Source organism: Sminthopsis crassicaudata, chromosome 2 (assembly GCF_048593235.1).
Source record: "Sminthopsis crassicaudata isolate SCR6 chromosome 2, ASM4859323v1, whole genome shotgun sequence".
NCBI lineage: Eukaryota > Metazoa > Chordata > Mammalia > Dasyuromorphia > Dasyuridae > Sminthopsis > Sminthopsis crassicaudata.
The window spans coordinates 142,642,583-142,665,942 of NC_133618.1; the positions used below are offsets into that span (position 1 = coordinate 142,642,583).

The 23,360-nt window shown below is 47.6% G+C and overlaps 1 protein-coding gene across 5 annotated transcripts; it reads right to left on the minus strand.

The window, feature by feature from the left end:
- Positions 1 to 724: 724 nt before the first annotated feature.
- On the minus strand, positions 725 to 23,242 carry HR (HR lysine demethylase and nuclear receptor corepressor). Of its 5 annotated transcripts, XM_074287486.1 has the most exons (19): positions 20,450 to 20,583; positions 18,733 to 18,904; positions 17,415 to 18,059; positions 16,277 to 17,072; positions 14,994 to 15,144; positions 14,667 to 14,857; positions 11,227 to 11,391; positions 10,857 to 10,946; positions 10,490 to 10,605; positions 10,059 to 10,140; positions 9,566 to 9,729; positions 8,904 to 9,122; positions 8,567 to 8,732; positions 7,468 to 7,537; positions 7,130 to 7,260; positions 6,701 to 6,820; positions 6,486 to 6,601; positions 1,718 to 1,846; positions 725 to 1,523 (listed from the first exon to the last, which is right to left on the minus strand). In XM_074287486.1, exons 3-19 carry the CDS (start codon positions 18,018 to 18,020, stop codon positions 1,419 to 1,421), a joined length of 3,417 nt encoding a protein of 1,138 aa, XP_074143587.1. In that variant the 5' UTR covers positions 18,021 to 18,059; positions 18,733 to 18,904; positions 20,450 to 20,583; the 3' UTR covers positions 725 to 1,418. The 5 variants fall into 5 exon arrangements, 3 of the variants coding, with proteins under 3 accessions (XP_074143587.1, XP_074143585.1, XP_074143586.1); XM_074287484.1 differs by lacking the exons at positions 725 to 1,523; positions 1,718 to 1,846; positions 18,733 to 18,904 and having other exon boundaries at positions 5,534 to 6,601; positions 20,450 to 20,577; XM_074287485.1 differs by lacking the exons at positions 725 to 1,523; positions 1,718 to 1,846; positions 6,486 to 6,601 and having other exon boundaries at positions 6,792 to 6,879.
- Between the last annotated feature and the right edge of the window lie 118 nt (positions 23,243 to 23,360).

Sequence of the window (23,360 nt, forward strand, 5' to 3'; positions counted from 1 at the left end):
GCCAAGATTTGGCCACTCACTAAACTATGTGAAATGGATGATACTGGGAAGTTGAAGGAGAGGTCAAGGTTTCAAATCTAGATGACTAGAAGGACAGTGATACCCTGAACAAGAGAAAGTTTGGAAGAGGAAGAGGAGAATAGGGAGCTGGGAAAAAATAGCAACCTCTCTTTTGGACAGGTTGAATTTGAGATGCTTATGGGACATTCAGTTCCCAATGTCAGAAGCACCACTAGGGCTAGCTTTCTGGATTTGGCTCTTATTTGCATAGATAATATAATCATGAGACTTTATGCATTCTCTGGTTTCTTTCCCCTACCCCCCAAGAAGAGTAAGTTCTTTGAGAACAAAAATGCTCTTTTGTATCCTTAGGGTCTGGCACAATGCCTTGTATACAGTAGGTGATTAATAAATACTTGCTTATTGATTGGTTGACCTACTGCTCTGGTTCCCCCAGGATCACCCCCATCTGAGTCCTTGATGCTGGTTTCAGCAATGAAAGCTCCATCTTCTAGCCAGTTCATCTTGAGCATAAAACATCCAGGTGAGAGACCTGGTCACAGGAATCACTGGGAATAGGACCATGGAGGTATTTGAAGGTAGGGAGCCATTCCAAGGTCTCCATAGCCTTTCTCCCTTCCCCCAACATAAGAAAGGAATCCATTCTTTCTCTCCTCCCCCATGTGTATGTGGATATTGTGTGCAACATCAACCACACAGAAAGTATTCACAAAACAACACAAACTTTAATGGATACTCAAACTCACAAGGAAGGGAGGGGCAGTGCCACCCAGACTATGGTCCCGCCAGCAGACCCTGCAAGCTCTGAAATATCCCTCACCCCCATCTAATCCCCTGCCTTCTTAGCCCCTCTATGAAGGCAAGTGGAATCAGGAAGATTCCTGTTACCTCACAGTGCCCGTTTGGCAAAGGGTGATGGTGGGAGAGATTTCCCCAGGAAATTCATATAGGAAGGGAAGACAGGACAGAGAAATTGGGCAAAAGTGGAGTGCTGAGGGCAAGAAGGCAGTGACATAGTTTAATTAGGTCAGACTGATTTCCCAAGTTCACCCAAGTAGCTGGGAAGGACTCCTTTCCTTATTCTGGGATCCCTGTAGGCATTTGAGACTATGTTCTAGAGGAGGAGGGAAAACACACATCAGAAGAGCTGAACCCTCATTCAGTGGCAGCCTTGGGTGAATGAGGAGAGTGGTATCAGAGTACACACAAGCATCAGCAGCACTCTGCATATTGTTGTAGATTGCAAGGCAGGACACTTTGGGAGATCATGCCCTGCTTATGACCAGAGGGATGCCCACGAGGTTCGTTCCCAAGATGTTTAGCATTTTCCCCAACTGATGGCCAGGGGTGAGTTGCTGGGGCAAACACCCAGTTAGCATGCTGGTGTTTGCTTTGTCTTATCCATGCTTCCCCTCCCACCCTGAATGACTGGGTTCCCCCAATTTAGAATCGTGTAAAGTTCCCACAGCCTCTTTCACCGCTTGAAATATGGCCCAATCCATCTATGAGAGACAGAAAAGAGGAGGATGTATCAAGTGCTGCTCCATAACTGGTTCTGGCATGTGGCTTCCTCCACCCAGGAATTCCCTTATAACCCCTACTCACAGCCAAAGGCTTTCTTGGCATGTGTCAAATGCATAAGAAGCCATCTTCCCCATAATCAGCAGTTCCCCAATATCCCAATTGAGACTCTCACCTGGCTATAAACCTGGCGGGCATCAGGAGGCAGGTTGGGTGCCTGGTGGCAGAGCTGGATGGAGAGGCCGATGGTCTCTGGAGACAGGAAATACTGGTTGACGCTGACTGAGTTCACCAAACCCTGCACCTGTGCCAGGGAGGAGAGGGATATGAAGAAGAGAGAAAGGGGGAAGGGAGGAAAGGAGAGAGGAAGAGAAGGGGAGAGAAAGAGAGAAAGACAGAGAGAGAACCAGACAGAAACAGAGACAGGGGGAGAGACACAGAGGGAGGGAAGAAAGGAGGGAGGGAGAGAGGGGGGGGAAGAGAGAGAGAGAGAGAGAGAGAGAGAGAGAGAGAGAGAGAGAGAGAGAGAAAGAGAGAGAGAGAGAGGAGAGGAGAGAGGGAGGGAGGAAGAGAAGGAAAGAGAAAAGGAGGGAGGGAGAGAGAGAGACAGAGAGAGAGAGACAGAGAGGGAGGGAGGGAGAGAGAGAGGAGTGGGGGAGGGAGGGGGAGAGAGAGAGAGAAAACACAAAAATGGCATGCCCTTTGGTCCTCAGGTAAACACTCCTCTGATGCCCCCTCCTACTCTCTGAACTTTGCTCTTAGGGACAAAGACCATGGTATGGGTTTGAACATGACAAGTGACTCATTACGGTACTAGTACCATCTTCAAGTAAGGTATGCAGTAGAAAGGGTGCTGAGCTGATTGGAGAGATGCTATGATACATAGCAATTTCCCTAATAAGCCACGCTGCCTCCCATTTACACAGTATTCACAGTTCTGACTCTATACAGCATTTGAAGGGTTACAAAATGTGGAGCTAGATTCCCACCCCTCCTTTCCTAATCACTTGCTATACTCTTGAGTAAGAGACTCTGTTTCCTAAACTTTAGAATGGAAATATTGTGATTGGTCTGCCTACTTCCTAAAAGTAATCCTTAGGATCAAATGAGATATTGGCTAGCAAAGCACTTTTAGTTCAATAGTTTTCTTTCTTTCAATTTTATTAATCTCCACTTTTATTTTCAGATTTCCAAATTTGGTATTTAATTGTATATAAATTGGTATTAAAATTAATTTAATTTGTTTTTCTCCCAGCCTTTTTGGTTGCATGCCCAATTCATTGATCTCTTTCTCTATTTTTTTCAAGGAAGCATCTAAAGACATAAAATTTCTCTTAATTACTTTGGCTGCATCCCCTAAATTTTGGTATATTGTCTCATTATTGTCATTCTCTTGGATGAAATCATCAATTGTTTCTATGATTTGTTGTTTCACCCACTCATTCTTTAGGATTATATTATTTTGTTTCCAATTAATTTTTAGTCTGTTTTTCCCTGGCCCTTTATTACATATAATTTTTATTACATCATGATCTGAAAAAAAATATACATTTACTATTTGTCTTTCTGCATTTGATTTTGAGATTTTTATGCCCTTATACATGGTCAGTTTTTGCGTAGGTTAGGAAAGCAGTTTGAAAAACGTAGAGTTTAGGCAAAGGTCAGGGATTAATTATTATCCCGAGTAGTCAATCTTGCCCCTGCCTGCCCAAACCTGGTGAGGGGCCCCGGCAGGCACTGGATCCCTCAAGGGACTTAATCATGGGAAATAGTAAAAGGGTCCCTCAAGGGACTTAATCATGGGAAATAGTAAAAGGGTCTGAGATTGGAAAGGAAAAAGAAATGGTGATAAACAATGCAGCCCCAGAGTGAAGAATCCTAGACCTGAGACTGCTGGAGAGGCAAACAAAGGCAAGAAGTAGAATGGAAGGCTGAGGGTTGCCCAGGTTGGCAAGTTCACAAATATGAAGGGATGGGACTGAGGAGAAATAGGTAATGTACACAGTTTAAATCCCTTATTCTCTCCTGGCAAATGGCTTGTAAGACCCTCCTAATAGCATTTATAAAATACTTTACATATGTTATCTGACTCAATCTTCACAGCCACCCTGAGAGGCAGGAGCTGCTATTATCCCCATTTTACAGATGGGGGAAGGCAGTTTCTCCATCTAAGGCAGGCAGCAGGTAAGTGACTTGTTCAGTCACACAGCCAGTAAGTGTCTGAGATCAAGTCTTCCAGTTGAGTACCCTATCCAATGTCCAGCTGTATCCCGATTAGCTCTCTAAGCTTCCACCTTCCTCTCTATCTATGCAAATTTCCCCATCTCCTTCAAACCAATTAGTGTCCACAGGGATCCCTACTTCTATTCAGAACTCTGAGGGCATCTGTGGGTAAGGAATATTTACTGCCTTTGTATTTTATTCTATTTTACCTCTTGCTATATGTGGGTCCTGCCACTTCACCTAGATTGGGTTACCTTTTCAAGATATGGGGTCCTCAATATGCAGATGTGCAAGCCAAAGCTACATGACCCCTTGGTGGAGCTATCAGAGATGGAACACTGGTTCAGGTGGGTTGAAGTAGATGGCCTTTAAGGTCTCTCTGTGATTACATGTACCTTGGAGGGCAAGGACTGAGTCTGACAGCCTTTTCCCACTACTGACTCCAGTTTAAGACCGGGGCATGCAAACACCTGTATTGTACTTATTATTGAGTTTACTCAATAGAACTGGTACTCCATAAAGACAAGGTTGCTGTATCTACAGCATCTGTCCCATATTAGGTACTTAATAAGTGCGTGTTGATTGAATGCTTAAGGTGAATTGCATTCCTTCTTGGTAGACATCTAATTAGAATTCTCCATTTAAAAGTTTCTTTCCTGCAACTTTTAATAATTTTATACCTTTGTTGAGAGGCAGCTGGAAATAACAGATAAAGTTTTAGACAAGGAGACAAGAAAACCTTGGTTTAAATCCCATCTATGATACTTAAGAAGCTATGTGACCATAAGCAAATAATTTACCTTCCTCTGCCTGGATTTTCCCCTCCTATAAAATTAGGATAATAATCCTAGTATTAGCTTCTTCAGAAGGCTGTGATGAGGTACAAATGAGAGGATATATGTAAAGCTCTTCACGGACTTCCAGAAGTGCTAGATTTGGAGTCAGAGTACCTAAGTTCATATCCAGATTCTATCATTTACTACCAATATAACATTGGGCAGATACTACCTGTCTGGACTTGAGTTTCCTCATTTGCAAAATAAGAAAGTTAGATTATTAGATGGTTTCTGAAGGTCCTTTCCATAATGTTAAATCATTTTTATTCTTATCATTATTATCTCTAAATTCTCTTATTCTCTGTGGATTTCTCTATGTGGAGCTGACATTTTAGGCAGCTCAAAAGCTAGATGAAAGCCTCCCTCTCCACCTGCCATCCCCTTTGCCTGCAATCTCTCCTCTCTCCATTCCCAAAAGATCTATTTCTAGCCTCAAGAGAGCCTTTGAATGTACCCCATAACCCCTAGAGTCATGAGGGGTTCCAGGGAAATACAGTACAGAGGTTTCCACAAAACCTATTTGCTTCTACAGCCTGATTAGAAATTTAGGTCTACACTAGAGTTTGGATTAGAATCCTAAATTTACCAAAAGTCTGCTTATGGTGTATATGACTGCCTAGGGGAGTCCTGTTTCCTTAGTTACACACAGTTGGGTTGCCCAGAATTGTCTTAGATCACAGAAAGCCCTACCTTGACCAGATCAGCACCCCTGGAAGGATTAACTCCAGAAAGGGTGTGTTGATTAATGTGTATATATACCCACACATGTATGTGTGTATAGATATATGTGTATTTACATATATGTTTTTACATATATATATTATTATTACATGCATATATATGGGAATATGTTCATGATATAGGATAAAGGATTTTTTGGCTAAAACCTTCCTCCCCCCCCCTGAGAACTGCCCCTTTATTGAGCACTAAAGCAATCTTTCTCAGTTCTCAGTTTCTCAGTTTCTTAGATTATTTTCTCAGTTCCTCCAAGCATCTCTTTATTCCCTTGGCTCTCTCCTATACCTACCTTCACATCTTATTCCCTCCAAGCTATTTCCTTTAGTCACTTTATCTAGAAGCATCTCCAAGACCATTTCCTTCAGAAAGCCTCTCCCAGTTACTTGCCACACTCTTCCCATTAAGCTCATTCCCAAGGTAGGACAGCCATTACCCTGCAGAGGCACCCTCCCTTTGTCCCATTTGAGAACTCATCAAAAGCTCCAGGAGAAGACTCCACCATGTTATCTAGTTGCCAACCTAGAGAAGGCAGCTAGTGAGCTGCTACTAGAAATAGTGCATTGGGGAGGGGGAAACTAAGGACACACTAGGGACAAAACAAAAATTAAAAAACAGATCTGTTGCTTAGGGGCTGTCTTATAGGTATTTAAAGCTCTTTGTATGCTAGACTCAATCTACCTTTATGCTCTTATACCTTACTCCTTTTGCACTGTAACTTCCCCATGTTTACAATGCACTTTATTCTCATCTTCACCTTCAAGAATCCCTATTTTTTTTCAAAACCTAGCTCAAGCTCTGCTTTATACATAAAGCTTTTCCTGATCCTCACAAATTATCTTGCACTTATTTTGTATATGTATACATGTTATCTTTTCCAATAGACTGTCAGCTCCTTGAGAGCAGGAACTGTTTCATTTCTGTCTTTATATTCCTAGCACCTAGGACAGTGACTGGCACCAGAAATTTCTTAACTAATGCTTGCTGATGTTGATGCACTGATTATTTCACCTTATATTTGTGGATTGTAGAGAAATGGAAGGCTAGAAAAGAGATTTTAGAAGTTTGGAATGAACCCCAGAAGGAGAGATTTATTGGAGTGGGATGAAGTAGGAAGGGGCTATTCAGCTCCTCTCCCACCTTCCTCACCATCTGGAGAAAGCGACAAATGCGCTGGGCGTCCTGTGCCCGAAACACATGCCACACAGCGCCCACCTGGCTACCTGGGGACCACAGCCCCTCACCTTCCAGGCATGTCAGGAGTTCTAAGAGGAGAGAAAAGGATGTTGGGGTTGGGGTTGAAGATGAGTCCACCCTTCACTTCTGTTTCCTCCCACCACCTCATTCCATCTATGGATATATACCTTTTTGTGCCCGGTGCCAAGTAGGTACTGGTGCTTCTGCATGGACCAGGACACTGATGAGGTCTGTCACCTCCACGCACAGATTCTTGGTCCCCAGGTGCCCGTGCTGTGGGCTCACACCTGGCATGGGGAGGGGTGGGCGAAGGTTAAGAGCACAAGGCAATTCCAGACTGTAGCACCTGACCCAGGGAAATGGGGCTGGAGTTAGACCTTTAATTGTGATGGGCATGGGAACCTGGGCACAGAAAAGTCATGGGTGTGAAAACTAGAATCTCTGAATTTGTCAGAACCCAGGCAAGGATTCCCAACAGGGCCCATAAGGCTTGGGGATACAGCTGCAAATGATGCTGGGAGGCATGAAGAGCTATAGGGCATAAGGTAGAAGTTGTGGCCAGGTGGGACTTTGGGAAAGGGATCCTAGAAACTCACCATAAGAGGCACAGAGTTGTGGCTCCAGCCGGCAGAGGGTAGGGATGGGAGGGAAGTAAGAAACCAGGTTGAGTTTTCCATGGCTGGTACAATATTCAGGGAGGGGCAGACTAGCAGCCAGGTTCTCTGTTCTGCAGAAGGGGGAGAGGAAGGGACTCATTACACCCACAATTTTTACCCTAAGCACTCTCTACTAAGAGACTACATGCAGGCACCCACAAAGACAAGTCTGAGAATGAAGAATGGGCAGGAGGAGCCAGGAGGGGAAAGGCTCAGGCAAGGGCCAATATAGGGGAGGGTGGAGGAAAGATAAAACTGGCTCCTCTGCCGATACACACCTGCTGGACTCTGGCTCGCCTAGATTTCTATGCAAAAGAAGGAGGGACCCACTTTCTAGCTTTGGACGAGCTAAAAGAGAAAGAGGTTATTAGTCTAGAGAGGTAGGACTCAGTCTGAATAGTTTGGTATCTTTTTTTTTTTTTAAAGGGAAACAGCACTGACTCTCTCTTTCTCTCTGTCTCTTTGTCTCTTTCTCTGTCTCTGTCTATCTCTGTCATTCTGTCTATTCATCTGTTTCTCTTTCTGTCCATCTCTCTATCTGTTTGTCTGTCTCTTCTCTGTGTGTATACTCTGTGTATGTCCTTCTTTCTCTATTTCTCTTTCTCTTTCTCTGTCTCCTTTTTCTGTCTGTCTCTTTTTCTCTTCCTCTCTTATTCTCTCTCCCTCCTTCCCTCTCTATCTGTCTCTGTCTCTCTTCTCTCTGTCTCTCTGTTTACTCTTTTCTTTGTCTCTCTGTCTCTATGTTTTTATTTGTCTGCCTGTCTCTCCCTTCCCCTCCTCTTTTCCTTCCCCTTTCTTTTTTGGCTTCAAAATATCCATCCCTATCCCAAAGTGTCTCTTTTTTCCTATTCCTATAATCACAGATATTATGCTTTTGTTAACAAAGCATGTTCCTCCCAGAGGAAACTCCCTCCATTAACAAAGATTAGAAGCTCTTCTATAACTCAGTCTTAGACACTTGCTGGGGGCACTGCAAAGTAATTTATCCAAAGTCACATAAACAGTATACGCCAGAGGCAGGGCAGGTCTTGATTCTGAGACCAATTCTCCATCCACTCTACCAAACTGCTTCTCCCTTAATCTACAGCACCTGATATTCCCAGGTAGTTTCTTATTGGAGGATTCATCAGGCCCAGCCACTCTTAGTTTTATGGTAGGAGAAACCTGAAGGTTTGGTGCAATTTGTCCATGGACATCTCATTTGGCATTTAAGGATTTGAAGGCTCAATGCCAAAGCCACACAGCAAAGAAATGGCCAACAAGGGTGTTTCCTGAATGTCCAGAAATCTCTCCACTCTACCATATTCCCCCCATCTGAATCCTCACCCTTATTTCCAGGACTGAGTCTCTCCCTTTGGGAAATCCAAGGTTACTCACCTTCTGGTCGGGAGAAACCCTTCCAGAAAGCTGTGCTGCCCAGCTCGGTGGACCGGGGAGGCCCAAGAAGGCTCAGGGCCTGCACCTTTCCCCCCAGTGATCCAAGGGCTTCTGGCCCCCAAAGACTGCTCTGAAGTGTTCTCTGTAGTCCAGATACCAGCACGGGCTGTGATGGGGAGAATTAGAAGAATGGATCTGAGAAGGGTCTGGTGTTAGGGAAGGAAGCTATAGGACTTATTTGTATGGGTGTAAGGGAAAGGGCAGATCTGAAAAAAAGTGTCCCTTGTCTGTAAGGAGCTGGGACACTGGGTAATGGTAGCCAGGAGTAAGGTCTCACCTGGCCTTGTCTCCAGTGTTCCTGGAAGAGATGGAAGTTTTGTTGGGGCTGGGGCTCCTGAAGCCACAGCAGGGTTCCTCGAGAAGGCAGACCCCGTGGAGTGGGAGGGCTGGACAGGCCAAGCCCCTTCCGCAGGCCTGGAGCCAGCGCCTTCTCCTGAATCTTCCTCTCTACCACCTGGGCGATGATGCTATCCAGGATGTTAGTAATCCGATCATCCTGCAGACCATGGGATAGAGGTCAACACATTTCCTCACCTACCTCTTCTGCTCTAATGTAATTGCCAAACACTTTTATTAAGCATCTCCCTCAGTGCTCAGTACTGGCTAAATTTAGATAAGACAAAGCTTCTGTCAACATGGATACTGAATGATAAATGTGGAAATATATCTGGAAAAATTGCACACATTTAACATATACTGGATTACTTGCTGTCTAGGGGAGCAAGGTAGAGGGGAAGGGAGGGAGAAAAATTTGCAAGGGTGAGTGTGGAAAACTATCTTTGCGTGTATTTTGAAAATAGAATGCTATTATTAAAAAAAAATAAATAAAGCTAACAAAAACATGGAGATTGAAGAAAAGTGAATGGAGAGAAATCTGACTGAGCCCATGGCTAAAGCAATGGTCCCCCAAGGCCTGAGATCTTCCCCCCAAGCACTCACGTTGGGCAGGGCTGGGGTCACAGGGGCAAAGGCCATGTGGATTCTCTCATGGCCCAGGCAGAGTTTAACAGCTGTGGAAGCAAGGAGTTCACACAGGGAGGGGCAGGGCAGGGATCCCCGGCCTCTTGGGGCTTCTCCTGAAGTTTCAGTGGAATCTGTGGCTTCTGTGGAAATAGCAACTAGAATTGTAGGAGCCCTCCAGAAAGATCACACCAAGTACACACACACACACACACACACACACACACACACACACACACACACCCCTCTTCTTTATAAATTCACTCCACTCACTTCCCAAGGACCGCCCCACATGAATCCTAAAGCAGCTCTACTGTGCTTGTGCCCCATTTCTGTGTCTACATGATCCCCCCCGGACCTCCCAACTCTGGAGCTCCAGTTAGGGGAAGCCCTCTCCTCCTCTCTGCCCTTGGCCCTGACCCCTCCTCCAGGTTCTCACAAGAGCTCTGGAGCTGAGGCAAGGAGGACGCACCTTCTTTGATTTCCTTGGTTCTGTGTGCATCACCGTTGCTGGAGGATTGTGGAATTGGAGGAGTTTTCTCTGTTGTCTCCTTCTGTCAAAGCCAGTCCCACCCACCCCCAATGAATGAAAACTTTAGAAGTAAGCAAGGGGGTGAGCAGGGAGGTGTGCAACAACAAGAAAAAGTTTCTTTCATGTATCCTTCCTGCCCCCACACAGTGCTCCCAAACTCCCAGCCCAGAACAGCACACAAAAAGACTGTTTTCGCCCAGTTCTTGTCACCAAGGATTACGGTGACTCCTTTAGGGTATTCATGCAACCAGGTGCTAGGTACCAAGAAAACTTGTTAAAATGTTTGGAGTTCAGAAAGAGCTGCCCCACCTCTACCCCAAGGTCCCTTACGGCTTTTCTCCGACATCCCTATTTCCTTTTTTATCTCTCACCTTTTGTCCTCTATCCCCAGGAGCCCACACTCGAGCATCAGCCTGGCAAGGGCAGTGCCCTCGGATGTCAAACTTGGCCCGGACTTGGTGCATTTTGGTGCTCAGCTCTGCCAGAGCTGTGGGAGTGAAAGAATAAAAGAAAATTACCCCTTAGTCCCCTTAGGACTGGGAAAAAAGTAGACAGTCAAGACTAGCAAAGGAGCTATTTCCTTCCCTATCCCTCTCATACCAGACTTGAAAACCAGGAGGTGCCAGGGATCAGGGAAGGTGGGATTCGGGAGGCAGAAAGAAAGGAGACCTCCTCCTGCTATTAAGCTGGTGACCCTCTTGTTCCTGACATAAGTAGCCTGCACTCCAGTTGGCTTACCCTGACTGGGAATGAACTGGGTCAGCATAAGAGAGTGGGCATCATGCCCAGTGCTATGGGCACACTTCTCCGGGGGCTGCTCCTGAGGGCCTGTTGAAGTGGAAATAGAGAGGTCAAAGGAGAAAAAAAAAAAAAAAAGAACAAGTCATAAAAGTCAGCTTTTAGAAATCTAAGCAAAGATATGCTGAGAGTAAGGTTTGATTGGACTTAGTCATAGACTCACTCTTTGATAGGGTTGTTTGTCTGTCTATAGCTACCTCAGATGGTGCTAGATAGAGGCCAGGACTGGGCAAGGGGCTAAAGCGTGGCCCAGACCTTATATTCCCATCCCTCCTCCTTTGGTACTCCCATACAAGCATTCACTTCATACCTGTGGTATCCCTAGCTCTCCCCACATGGCCACAGGCCAGACAGAGCCTGTAGCAGCAATGAGGGCAGCCCCAATGTGTGTTGAAGAGTCCACGGTAGCAGCGGCTACAGGATCTTGGCGCTTTGGGGTCCTCCCATGGGATTGGGACAAGGGTGGGCTCCCCCACTGCAGAGAAAATAGGCACAAAAACCAAAGAACTTAGTAGCTGGCCAAAGAACTCAGCCTCTCAGAGGAACAAGGACAGGAGTAGGGATGTTTTGGTCCTAACCAATTCCCAAAGAATGAAGGTAAACCATAACCTGGTGGAGGAGTAGGGGAAGGAAGGAGGTAATCAGACCACCTTCTATTTCTAAAGCTCTTTATGTCTCCAAGGGATTAAAGGGGAAAAGCTTCCTTCCTTCCAGGTTCACATTCTCCTTGAAGCATCTTCCAATCTTCACTACCCTCAGCTGGTTGCATCCTTCTCTTCAAAATATTTTGTATTTATTTTGTGTTTATTATATTTTTATTTGTTTGTATACATGTTCTCTCAGTTACTAGAATAGAAACTCCTTGAGAGCAGGGATTATTACATTTTTCTCTTGAAACCCCAGTGTCAAGCACATGGTAGGCACTTGATATAGCTCTGCTGATTAATAATGAGAAACAAGGTTAAAGGGACTTCTCTAATCCCTGCAAAGAATAACTCGTTTTTGCCATGTATAACAAAGGTTTAATTTACATATAATTTTAGAGTCTAACAAATATTTTACATGTAAAATATATCCATGATTATCTCACTTAATCCTCAGAATAGCCTTGGGAAGCAGGCAACTGCATATTATCCCATCTTCCTCCACTTCCTCCCCTCCTCCTCCAGATCTATTTTATAGGTGGGGAAAATGAAACTCATAGAGATTTAATGATTTGCCTCAAGGTCACAGATCCAAGACTTGATCTCAGGTCAAAAAACTCACAAATCTAAACTTCTTTGCACCAGGCTTTGCCTAACCTTTCCAATTAATTGCTCCAGTTGAGTTGTTTCAGTTGTGAACAACACTTTATGACCTCATTTGTTTTGTTTTGTTAGCAAACTCCATTCCCCATTCCTTTCTTCAGCTCATCTGAACAAATAGGAAACTGAGGCAAACAGGTTGTGATTTGCTCAGGGTCACACAGCTAGTTAAGGGTCTGAGATCATATCTGAACTCAGATCCTCCTCGATCCAGGTTCATCGCCTGATCCACTGTACTGCCTAGCTATCCCTCCAGCCAGGAAATAATGTCTAGGTTCAAATACAAATAAAGACAGCCCAATAGCTCAAAAATTTTGCATCTACCAACCAATTCCTAATCATTTCTCACTGACTCCTAGGTCAGTCTTTGATATTTATCCCAAACTCAACAGAAGAACTGATCTCAAATCCCACCTCAAACTCCGTATGGGACCTTTACCTCTGTTTGTCTCAATTCCCCCCCCCCCCCCCTGTAAAGTGAGGATAAGGATACCCAGGATTGTTGTGAGGACCAAATAAGATACTATTTGTAAAGCGTTTAACACATTACTAACACACAGTGGGCACTATATAAACACTTATTCCCAACCCTTCCTCCTCCAATATCTTTTTGTTCAGTCATTTATTTGTTCACTCCTTCCCCTCCCTTTCCTCTATAAGTATAAACTGAATATTAGCTATAAGTTCAGTCCTACACTAATGACCTTGAGAAGGCTACAAAAAGGAGTATAGGTAGGTCCCATTTAAGGTCATCATTGTTATTATTATTTTGTTTAGATCTATGATTTCTTCAGAGAGCAAAATTCCTTTAACTAATGTAAATGAGCAACTGCCCAGTTTGAAGTTGGACATTGAAAGAGTAAATGAAGTGCTCAGGGTGAGAGAGCTACCAAGTCTTCCTGACTCCAAGCCCAGTGTGTTATCCATTGAGCCACTTAACTGCCTGTCCTTAATTAGTTTCCCTAAAAGATCCAAAACAATATTAGGGAAGTTCAACAGGAGCAATATTATAAATGGTACAAGTAAACAATAAATGGAAATAGGGGAAGGGTGCATAAACAGCTTTATAGAAGAACTTGGTTTGCATGCATTAGCAATAATAATGTGAAATCAAACTGGTCATTCTATCCAGTGAATGAATCCCCTCTATATATCCCCTACAAGTGGCCAGCCAGACTCTACTTGAAGGCTTCCAGTAAAATAAAATTTACTGTCTCCTGAAGTATCCTCATTCAATTTTTGAGGCAGCTGATTATTAGGAAATTCTTCCTTCTGTTGTACTCAAATTTACTTCTGTCACTTCTACCCATTGATTCTAGTTCACCCCATGAGGGAAATGGAACACATTTAATCCCACTTCAAATACTTAAAGATTATTATCATGTCTTTCCAAAGTATTCTTTTCTCTAGGCTTTACACCCCCTAGATCCCTCAGCCAATCCTCTTGGGCATGCTCTCACAACCTAGTCACCTCTTCTGTATTTGCTTGAGCCTAGCAGTATGCTTCCAAAATGCAGCACCCAGAAGGAAACCTGATCTCCTAGATGTGTCTGAATAGGGTTGGATACAGTAGGATTGTGACCTTTCTTGTTCTGAACGCTGGGCTCCTCTCAGGGCAGCTTAAAATTGTGACAGATGGTTTGGCTGCTACCGTCATCCATTGCTAAACCATACCAAGTTCCTAGCAATTCACTAAAATCCCCACCTCTTTTTCCCATCAGTTATGGACTGGTTGCTCAACTGTAGTACAAAATATAAGTAGACAAACTATATATAGAAAGAGATAGGGGTTTAATGGACAAGAACCAACCAAGACCCTTGAGAGCTCCACTCAAGATCCAACTGAAACACCACTGTCTACATAAAGCCTTTCCTTCTTATCTCCCCAGCTATTCCAGTAACTTTCCTGCCTAATGTACATAGTATTCATTTAGGCAGCTAGGGAAAATAGTAGATAGAGTACTGGGCAAAAATCTGCAAGACCTGAATTCAAATTCAGCCTCAGGCCCTTATTAGCAGTTTTACCTCTGTTTGCTTTAATTTCCTCATCAATAAAATGGAGACCTTAAGGGCATCTACCTCCCAAAGTTGTTAGGATCAACTGAGATGATAACTGTACTTACATTTTAGCCACATATTAGGTATATGAGTAGATATATTCATTTATTAAGAACCTACTATGGGCCAGGCACTGTGCTAAGCCTTGGGATACAAAGAAAAAAAGATAACTAGTTCCTACCCTCGAGGAGCTTACATTCTAATGCATGTGCAACATGTGCATAAATAAGTATCATATATATATATAAAATGTAAATATAGAGTACATATAAACATAGATACAAAGTAACCCTGCTTGCTTACTACAATTCATCTTAAGCTTATTGTTTGACTGATTATTCTTAGTGTCTTCCAGTAAATGTTTCTAGAGACTTTAACTCTTGCTTACCTTCCTCCAAAGCCCAGGCAAGGGCCTCCCGCTCCCTCCTCAGTAGTCTACAGAATCTGTCCCCGAGACTATTCAGCAGATACTTGGCTAGATGCACACTCAACTTGGTGTCTGGACCGGGCCTGAGACCTCTGCCCTCCTCAGTAAGGCTGGTTTCACCTTCTTCCATCCTTGTTCCACTTGAAGGTAACCTGGAGAAGCAAAGAGGAACCAGTGGGTGAGAGTCTGTGAAGAACTGGAGTAGGAGCCCAGAGCCAGGAAGAAGGGGATTCCCAGAACACAGAAGTCTTGCTAAGGAAATTGGGGGTGAGGGGTTGGCAGACTCACCTTCGCACGTTCATAAAGTGGCAAGCCATCCCTGAATCTTCCCTTTCCCCAAGGGCACAGCTCTGGCAATGGGGCATTCCTGCTGGGAGCTCTGTGCAAGGCACACTCTGGAGTTCAAGTCCATCAAGGCCAGGCCTGCTGCCCAGGAATCCTGAGGGGATAATACATCCTGTGAGGACTCCCCTTTGATCTGCCACTTGCAGCCTCCCTTAGCACCCGTCAGCTCCTTTCCCAGCACTATAGCTCCAGTGCTCACTTTCCTCCCTAGCCCAAGGTTCTATGAGCAGTGATTCTCAAACCAACTGAAATGGCTCACAGACAAATGACTACACAGAGTTTGGGAGTGGAGGGCTGGTGTTGAGTCCAGGACTCTGGTAAGGATATAGTGATCCAGCCTGCTAAGGAGCCGGATGGTTCCAATTGTAGGCAGAGTGACACCGTCACCAGAGTGATGTAAGAGTTCCAAGGCAACCACCAGTAGGGTAAGATGATAGGACAGTCCCAACTCAGGCTACCACAGTCTGAGAAATCCCACGAGGGACTTCAAAATAGAATCAACCTCGTCTTGGGGATCTGAGAGGTCTAGAAGAGTCCAATCCTGGCACAGCGATCCAGAGGATGAAGGAGCTGGGACAGGCTCATCTCAGGCATATAAATCCAAAAGGCAAAATAGTTCCACCAAATCACTGAGATCTAACAGTCCAGGGAAACAGATGAAGAGGACGGCAGACCTAATTATTCCCCAGGTGAATCCGGAGAACAACAGGGGCTGAGAGCCATCAGAGAGCTGGGGCAATGGCATAATGGCCTAATTAGTCAAAAGCACACAGAGTCCCAGCTTGGGGTCCATGATCCAACTGGGCAAAAGAAGGAACAGTTCTTGGCTCAGAGACATGGGTCAGCAGAGACTCAGGTCAGCAGAGACTCGTCTGAGGTGACTTGGAAGGAGCTCCATCAGAGCTGTACGCCCCCTTCTTTTCTGTGGCAAAGCATCCAGCTAGTGCTGAAGTAGGCTACCAGCCCAACAGAGAGGCAGGTAAACAAGAAAAAAGGTTCCAGAGATGGGCAGCAGTGTGCCCCAGGTTGAGAGACTGCAAAATCTCAAAAGGATCCAGGTGGAAAAAACATTCTAGACGTCATGGAGTTATCAACTGGAAAAGGACCTCTGAGTGTGGGATGGGGCCAGAACCCCACCCCAAGCCTCACCTTCCAGCCCCTGCCCTGATTCCCCAAGTCCCAGGTGCCCCAGTTGCCATTCATGCCCAGCTCATCAACCTCCTTACCTCTCCAGCCATCATGTTCTGCTGTCTCGGCCTTGCTTCCGAGTGGTGGTTCCAAAGCTTCCTGCCAACTCCCAGTCCCCTGTCCCTCACTCTCTGGGAAGGAGTCAGCTGGACGCTTAGGGGCTGGGCTACCCGCTGCTCCCCCCACCTCAGGACTTCCCTCCCTCTTGAGGGACCCAACCTGCGTGGTTGGGCCCACCTCCTCCCCTGGGCACCCAGTCAAACATCCAAATTGTTCGGAATGCCGAGTGAGCCAGGTTTTCTTGAGCTTGGTATGGTGGCTTGGGGGGCAGGCCCCAGGCCCAGGAAGCTTGCCGACTTCTTCAGTGGACCCAGCTGTCCCACTAGTACCACTTTCTGTGCCTTCCTGGCACCTTCCACAGCGGCTATGACTCCCATCTCCAGCAGGCAGATGGGATGAACAGCAGCCCACCTGACTGACAGACTGTCCTGGGGAAGGGCACTCTGACCCAGAGGATGGCCCTGGTTGGGGGTTTCTGAGGTTCCCATTTCGAGGCACTACCCAGGAACTTCCAAGAGCATGAACCAAACCTGGGGAGTGAGTAGGCCAGAGGGTCCGGCTGCCAAGTATATCTGGGCACCCCCCAAAAAGTGGGCAAAGGTTCTGGTGCCCATTGGCCCCTGGCTCCCCATCCTTTTGATAGGGTAGGGACCGATCCATCTCCCCAGCTCTCTGAAGATGCCCACCAGGGGCTACGCCCAACAACCCAGGTTCAGCAGTGGTCAACATCTCTTTTGCCAGGCGAGGTATGCCTAGATCTTTGTGATAAAAGCCCTAAAGGGAGAAGAAAGGGATAAGCTGGGCACTGGCTTTGGCTCTTAACTGAGAGAGATGAAATAGGGGTGAGTGGATCTGGGGGAAAGAAGGAATGCTTTATGGAGGACAGTTAATGTGAAATTGACCCTGGGGTCCCCGGCCAGATCTTTGAGTTAGAACATCTCTAATCTGGTGCTTGTTTGGGAAGATTTCACACTCAATAAAAACTTGTTGAATTGAATGGAATTCTTCTAGAGAAGAGCTTTCACTGAGCAAAGAGAATCAACTGTTTCTTTCCTTCTTTACAGCCTCCCCAGTGTGAATTCCCTCTGGGTATTCTCCACACTTTCAAGTCCTTACCTTGCTTCCTGAGTTGAAAACAGGAGGACTCTTGGGCTGGGTCCCCAGGTATGCCCAAGGAATAGGAGCTAGGGGCCAGTCAGAAGGCCGATCGTGGGGCTGGCTGGGCACCAAGTAAGGAGGCAGGCAGGCAGGCACCCAGAAAGGGGTCCTCTCTAGGATCTTGGTCTCCAGAAGGAAGGGGCAATGTAAGGGCCGGAAAGCCAATGGGTCATTCTTGGGATGGCTGCCACCTTGCTCTGGGGGCAGGAGGTTATGACGGGGTGGGCATGGCTGCCCACAGAGTGCCAGCTGGTGGGCTAGCATTGCTTCCTTCCATCTCAGCCCCTCTTTGGCCCCCAACCATCCAGTCTTTCCCTCACCATTACGGGGTCCCTCGCCCCCCAAGAATGGAATTGGGTCATTTGGACCATGGGGTAAACCATGTGGAAACCAAGAGTCTGGGGTGCTCAGGGTTCCTCTCCAAAAGGGAGCAGGATCCCCCAGGCACAGTGGTCCATAGTGTGGACCCCGTGGCAAGGTGCCTGGCTCCTGTCTGATGCCATTCTCTGATGCTGGTTTCTCCCAGGTGGGGGTGTCTTGCAAGTAGGTGGGTGTGCTTTCCATGATGCTTCTGCCCTCATGGGGTTCTCACAAAGGGGCTCCCTGTGGTGAAACCAACAAAGCATGGGCTCAGATGAATTACCTGGGCATCCCTGCTGCCCCACCCTGGCGGCATTGAGGCAGCACAAACCGGTAAGACAAGTACAAGCCAACAACTGGGCATCAAACTGCCTGCCCACACATTGCTCTAAGCTTCCCACCCTGGACATGTTGATGCCCCCACTGTAAAGAAGCAATATGATAACTCCCTCTCCTTCCCACTCCTCCCCTTATTCCCTGCCTTATTCCACCAAAGTCAGGAAGCTTCAGTAGGAATAGAAGTGAAGTTGGGATCTCTTTGTATTCTTGTTTTTGTATCATTTAACATCTTTTAAACATTTGTATCATCGGTTTCATTAGACCAGAAAATAGAATCATAATTCACTGATATAGATTATTTTATCTTGGTTGGAAAATTGCTTATTTTTTTAAAAATCCAACTGTCTATTCCACATTTATTAGTATTCAGTTGTGATTGGTTATTGGTGGAAAATAGTCTGTTAACTTAAATATGTTACACTATTACCATACATAAAAAGTCAGATCATGTATGTCAGACTGACCGAATCATCCTCCTATGCTCAAGGATCTCCAATGATTCCCTATTGCCTCTAGATAAAATTTAAAACTCCTCAGCTGAGCCTTTAAAGCCATTCCCAATCTGGTATCAGCCTACCTTTTCAGGCTTATTTCACGTTACGCCCCTTCATGAACTCTCTGTTCCAGCCAAACTGGTCTATTCGCTGTTCCCCAAACTCAGCATTCCATCTCCGGCCTCCATGACTTTGAACAGGCTGTGTGCCCCTTCACTGGAATTCACTCCCTCCTCACCTTCTTCTCTTAGAATCCTAAGGTTTATTCAAGACTCATCTTATGTGTTACCCGCCATGGGAAGTCTTTCCTGGCCCCCTTAATCGTTAGCAATCTTGCCCTCCTCAAATCGCTATTGGTGTACTTAGCTGTTAAATGATTAATAACAGGACAGTTTCATCTTAATCCCTGTACCCCCATCATCTATCATAATGCCTTATACCTAATCCACATTTAATAAATGCTTCTTAGGGGATTGGGATTGGATTGGACTGGGCAGAGCTCTTCAGTCACACACATTTGGGAGAAGAGGACAGAAAAGAATATATTTAAGAGTGGAAAACTGATCTAACTACCTCATTGTACAGAGGAAGGGCACTGACCTTCCGAGAGTAGTGAGCAGCAAAGACTGGATTCCAGGCCCATCTTGGGATCTCTTTGCCAAATTTAATGCTATTTTTACTACATTATCAGGGGATGAAACCTAGGACTTTCTCTCTGCCAGCATGGTAAAGAAGAGAAAATGAGATCCCAGAAGAAAGGCCTAAAACTCTTTGTGGAAAACTCTTAAGAATGGGAATCAGATTTGAGTCCTAGCTCTAGAATCTTGTTAAGTTAAGTGTGTGACTTTCAGTTTCTGTCTCAGAGTTAAGGAAATTTAGCTAAATGGTCTGCAAGGTCTTGTCCAATTTTGAAATCTTGAGTCTATGAGTCATGACCATAGTCTAATATTTAAAGTTGCAAGGGAGCTCAGGGATTATCTCCTCTAACCCTCTTATTTTACAGAAAAGGAAACTGAGGCTTAGCTTGGTTCCCATTATCGAATCCTAGCCTCCAGGGGATGAAAAGAGTATATCTGAAAAGAAGTAACTAGGGAGGAATGCACCCCAGGGCTGAGGGTGCATTTTGGCATCTCTCCTGGCATACTATGCCAGGAAACTGCCTCTTCTTGGTCCTCTAAGATTATCCTATTTAGCTCTCCCCGGCCCCAGGAAGCCCAGGACAGCTGATGGGGTCTGGAATCCCTGGGTTCAGGTTGAGTCCTTGCTCCTAGAAAAAGCTGAGACATCTTCATGGGGAGGCCCTAAAGTGAAGGGAACTAAGAGGCATCCCTGCTTGTTTAGGTGAGGTATTCCCAACTCCAGGAAGTCTTAACGTCCTTCCGAAGAGGAAGACACACACACACACACACACACACACACATCCCCTTAGTCAGAGACAGAGAGGTAGGAAAAAGAGGGGAACTCCCAAGCGGAGCAGGGAACTACCAAGACTGGTGTGACAGGTGTCACTGAGACTAGCATGACAATGTGACACGCGCTGGCACTGTTTCCCAGGGGAATTCAGAACCAGTCCAGAGTAGGGGTCCCAATGCCACAGAAAGAAAAAAAGAGTGAGGCGGGCGGGAACTTCAGAAAGAGCACAACCCTGGTTTTCCAGGGAGCAGATTTAAATGTAAAATGCTGCCGGGGAACGAACAACTTTATACGGAGCACACGGGTCCAAGACAACTTGACGGATCAGTTCCGTCCTCTCGGAGTCCAAATGCCCGGGTTCCCCTGGGTCCCAGTGGTAGTACTCACCTGGGCTGCCGGGACCTGGCGCGAGGGTGGCGGGGGTCCTGGCAATCGCCGGACGCGCCCTCCCCATGAGCCACTCTGGGGCCTGCGGGCTCCTCTCACCCCCTCTCTCCCCCGAGCGTCGGGGGCGCTCTAGGGCCGCAGGTTGGAGGGGTCGGACTCCGGGATCTGCAGGATGCGGCACACTGCGCGGATGGGCCGCACCAGCTTCTGGGCTGAGGTTGTGGGCTGCGCCATGGGCCGCCGAGACTCCGTGCTGCGCCTCTGGGTGGTCCGGGCCGGGCCGGGATTGGGGAGCGGGTGCCCCGGGGACAGAGGGAGCTAAGCCGGGGGGAGCGGGCGCCCCCGGAGGGAGAGCGAGCTGGGCTAGGGGGGGAACGGGCTCCCCGAGGGGAGAATAAACCGGACGGGGGGAGGAAGAAGGCTCCCCGATTGGAAAAGGTAGAGCGGGGGGGAAGCGGCCGAGAGGCCAGGGGAAGGGGTCGTAGGGGGGGCGATCGGGGTGCCCTGGAAGGTGGCACCACGGGAGCGCAGCGCGGCGCGGCTAGTGTAGACCAAGCGGCACGGAGAGCGCAGCAGGACCTCCTATCGCCATCGCCGGACGCGCAAGTGGGGAAGCCGAAAAGCTGCTCCGCGGGTTTACTCCTCCTGCACCCTGCGGGGAACAGGAGCCCGTGATTCCTCAGCCCCGCCCAGGCCTGCCCCCTCCTGGCCCCCGGGGGCTTCCGCCAACGCCCCTGCGATGCCACCGGCTGCGCACCCAGAGAATAAGTCCTTTGTTTCCCCCCTTCCCCCCACATCAGCGGCACCCGGGCGCCTGCTGAGAGAGGCTCCCCCAGGGCAACGTGCCAGCTTCCCAGCGGCCCCACCCTCCCGTGGGCCGGCCCGGAGCCTGGCAGGCGGGCAGCACCCCGCTAGTAGGTGCCAAGCTGGGGAACTGGAGCAAAGGGCGGGAGGGGCTGGGCAGGATTGGTGGGGTGGGGCTCCCCCCTCCAGGGTAAGGCATGAAAGGAAGGGGCAGTGTCATCGCTGGCAGTAGCAGTCAGGTTCTCATGGGGTCAAGGATGGGAAACATCTGTTCTGTGTCACTGGGGCTGGGTCTGTCTCATACAGATGTATGCATCCCTCCTCTCCCCCCTTTTTTCCTTTACCCCTAAGGACACCTTTCCTTCTTAACCCCTCTTACACCCTCTCCCTTAGCCAAACCCTGCTATTAATTACTCCAAGGACCACATAAGCTCTTCATGAGTCTCAGTTTCCTCATTTGAAAAATGATGGGGTTGGAGCAGGTCTCTGAGGGCCTTTCCAGCTATGGCATCCTCTGATTCTACTCCATTACCCCATGTTTCCCGGGGTTCTAGGCCCAATATGGGGAGAGCAGTGATGGGAGTGGCCCAGAGGGAGGGACCCAAGAATGGGAGAGCAAATGGGAAAGTGAGGTACCCTTCCACCCAAGGAAGCATCAAGGTTCGTCTGTGGGGGTGGTTCAAGAAGCGCAACCAGGATCACAGACAGCCAGACAGATTCACACACATACACAGGCTCAATAGGCGGCTCCCTTCACCTGGGCACCCATCCCCCACCCCTTCCTCCCTTAAGTCTGACTCTAGAGAGACAGCTCTCTATCTCCAAGATAATGTTAGGACCTAGCCCCTATCCACAAAGCTAGCTACTGTCATTACATGGGGGGGATTTAGGTAAGAGGGTGGGGGGAAGGAGGGGGGAAGAAAGGGAAAGTAAATAAGGGAGGGGGTTTCCTTCTCTGGACCCAGTAGAGCCCTCATCAATGAAGATCCTTGACAGAAAGAAGACAACCTAATAAGGACTTGTGAGAGGCAGGAGAGGAAGAAGTTAGAGGGTTAAAGGACACTGAACAGGAAGAAGAGCTCCGGAGGGAGCTGGGTTATTCAGGGCCTGTGTTCTGTAAGGTAGATCCTCATCCAGCATTTTAGCCTCCATGTCTGGAGGCAGTCCCTCTTCTTCCACACTGGCTGGGGCCTGGCCACAGTCTCTGTTCCCAATCCCCACCCTCACCCCTCAGGTTCATGGCCTGAGATTAGCTTCAGGAGTACAAGAGGGTGGCACTATCTGGCCAGTGGTATTGGCAGGATAGTAATCTCCACATGTCCCTGGTGGGGCTCCCAGCATTCTAGGCAGTGCCAGGGGGAGAGCACATGGCTTAAGCCTTCGGAGACCCTTTGGGAAAGCCCAGATCCCAAGCTCCACGTCTCTGAGCCGGCTATGGGGGAGGACAGGCCCCCTTGGGTGACAGGCCAGGTATTTTCCCCAAGGTCTATGACTCATTTTGACTCTGACGGCTCCTTCCCAGCACAGGCTCCCAGAGAAGCTGGGAAGTAGGGGCGATGGAGTGCAGTGAATCCCCTCCACGGCCCCACCCAGACGAGCCTGGCTTCCAGTCTAGCCCTCCTGGGCCAACCCTAGAGCCCAGGGCCTTTCATTCGGCACCTCTTGGCCCAAGAGTGGAGCAGCACTGTGGGAATACACATAAAGGAGCAAGTACCCAGGAAAAAGTGATACACAGATGGACACATACAAAGGCAAGCCGACCAATACCCAAAACATAGGCGTGCCCAGACTAGACCTGAACCAACCCCCACACAGACAAGCACAAACACAAACAAACATACATACGGGCATCTGGAAGCTCCACCCACCTTCACCCCTTTCCTCAGAGTCCCTTACCTGGGTAGGCTAGCCAGGCCTCCCTCCACTGGAGCAGCCCCCGGACCGGGGGAGGGCGGCCCCGGACAGCCAGGCCAAGCTGCCACTAATCTGGGCAGGGAAGGGGGGGGCACCCACGTCAGAGCTGGGACTGCCGGGTGGAGGGCATCCGAGGACATCCCCTCCTACACATGCGGCTGTCTGGGCACCTAGCCCTACTTCCCCAGCCCCT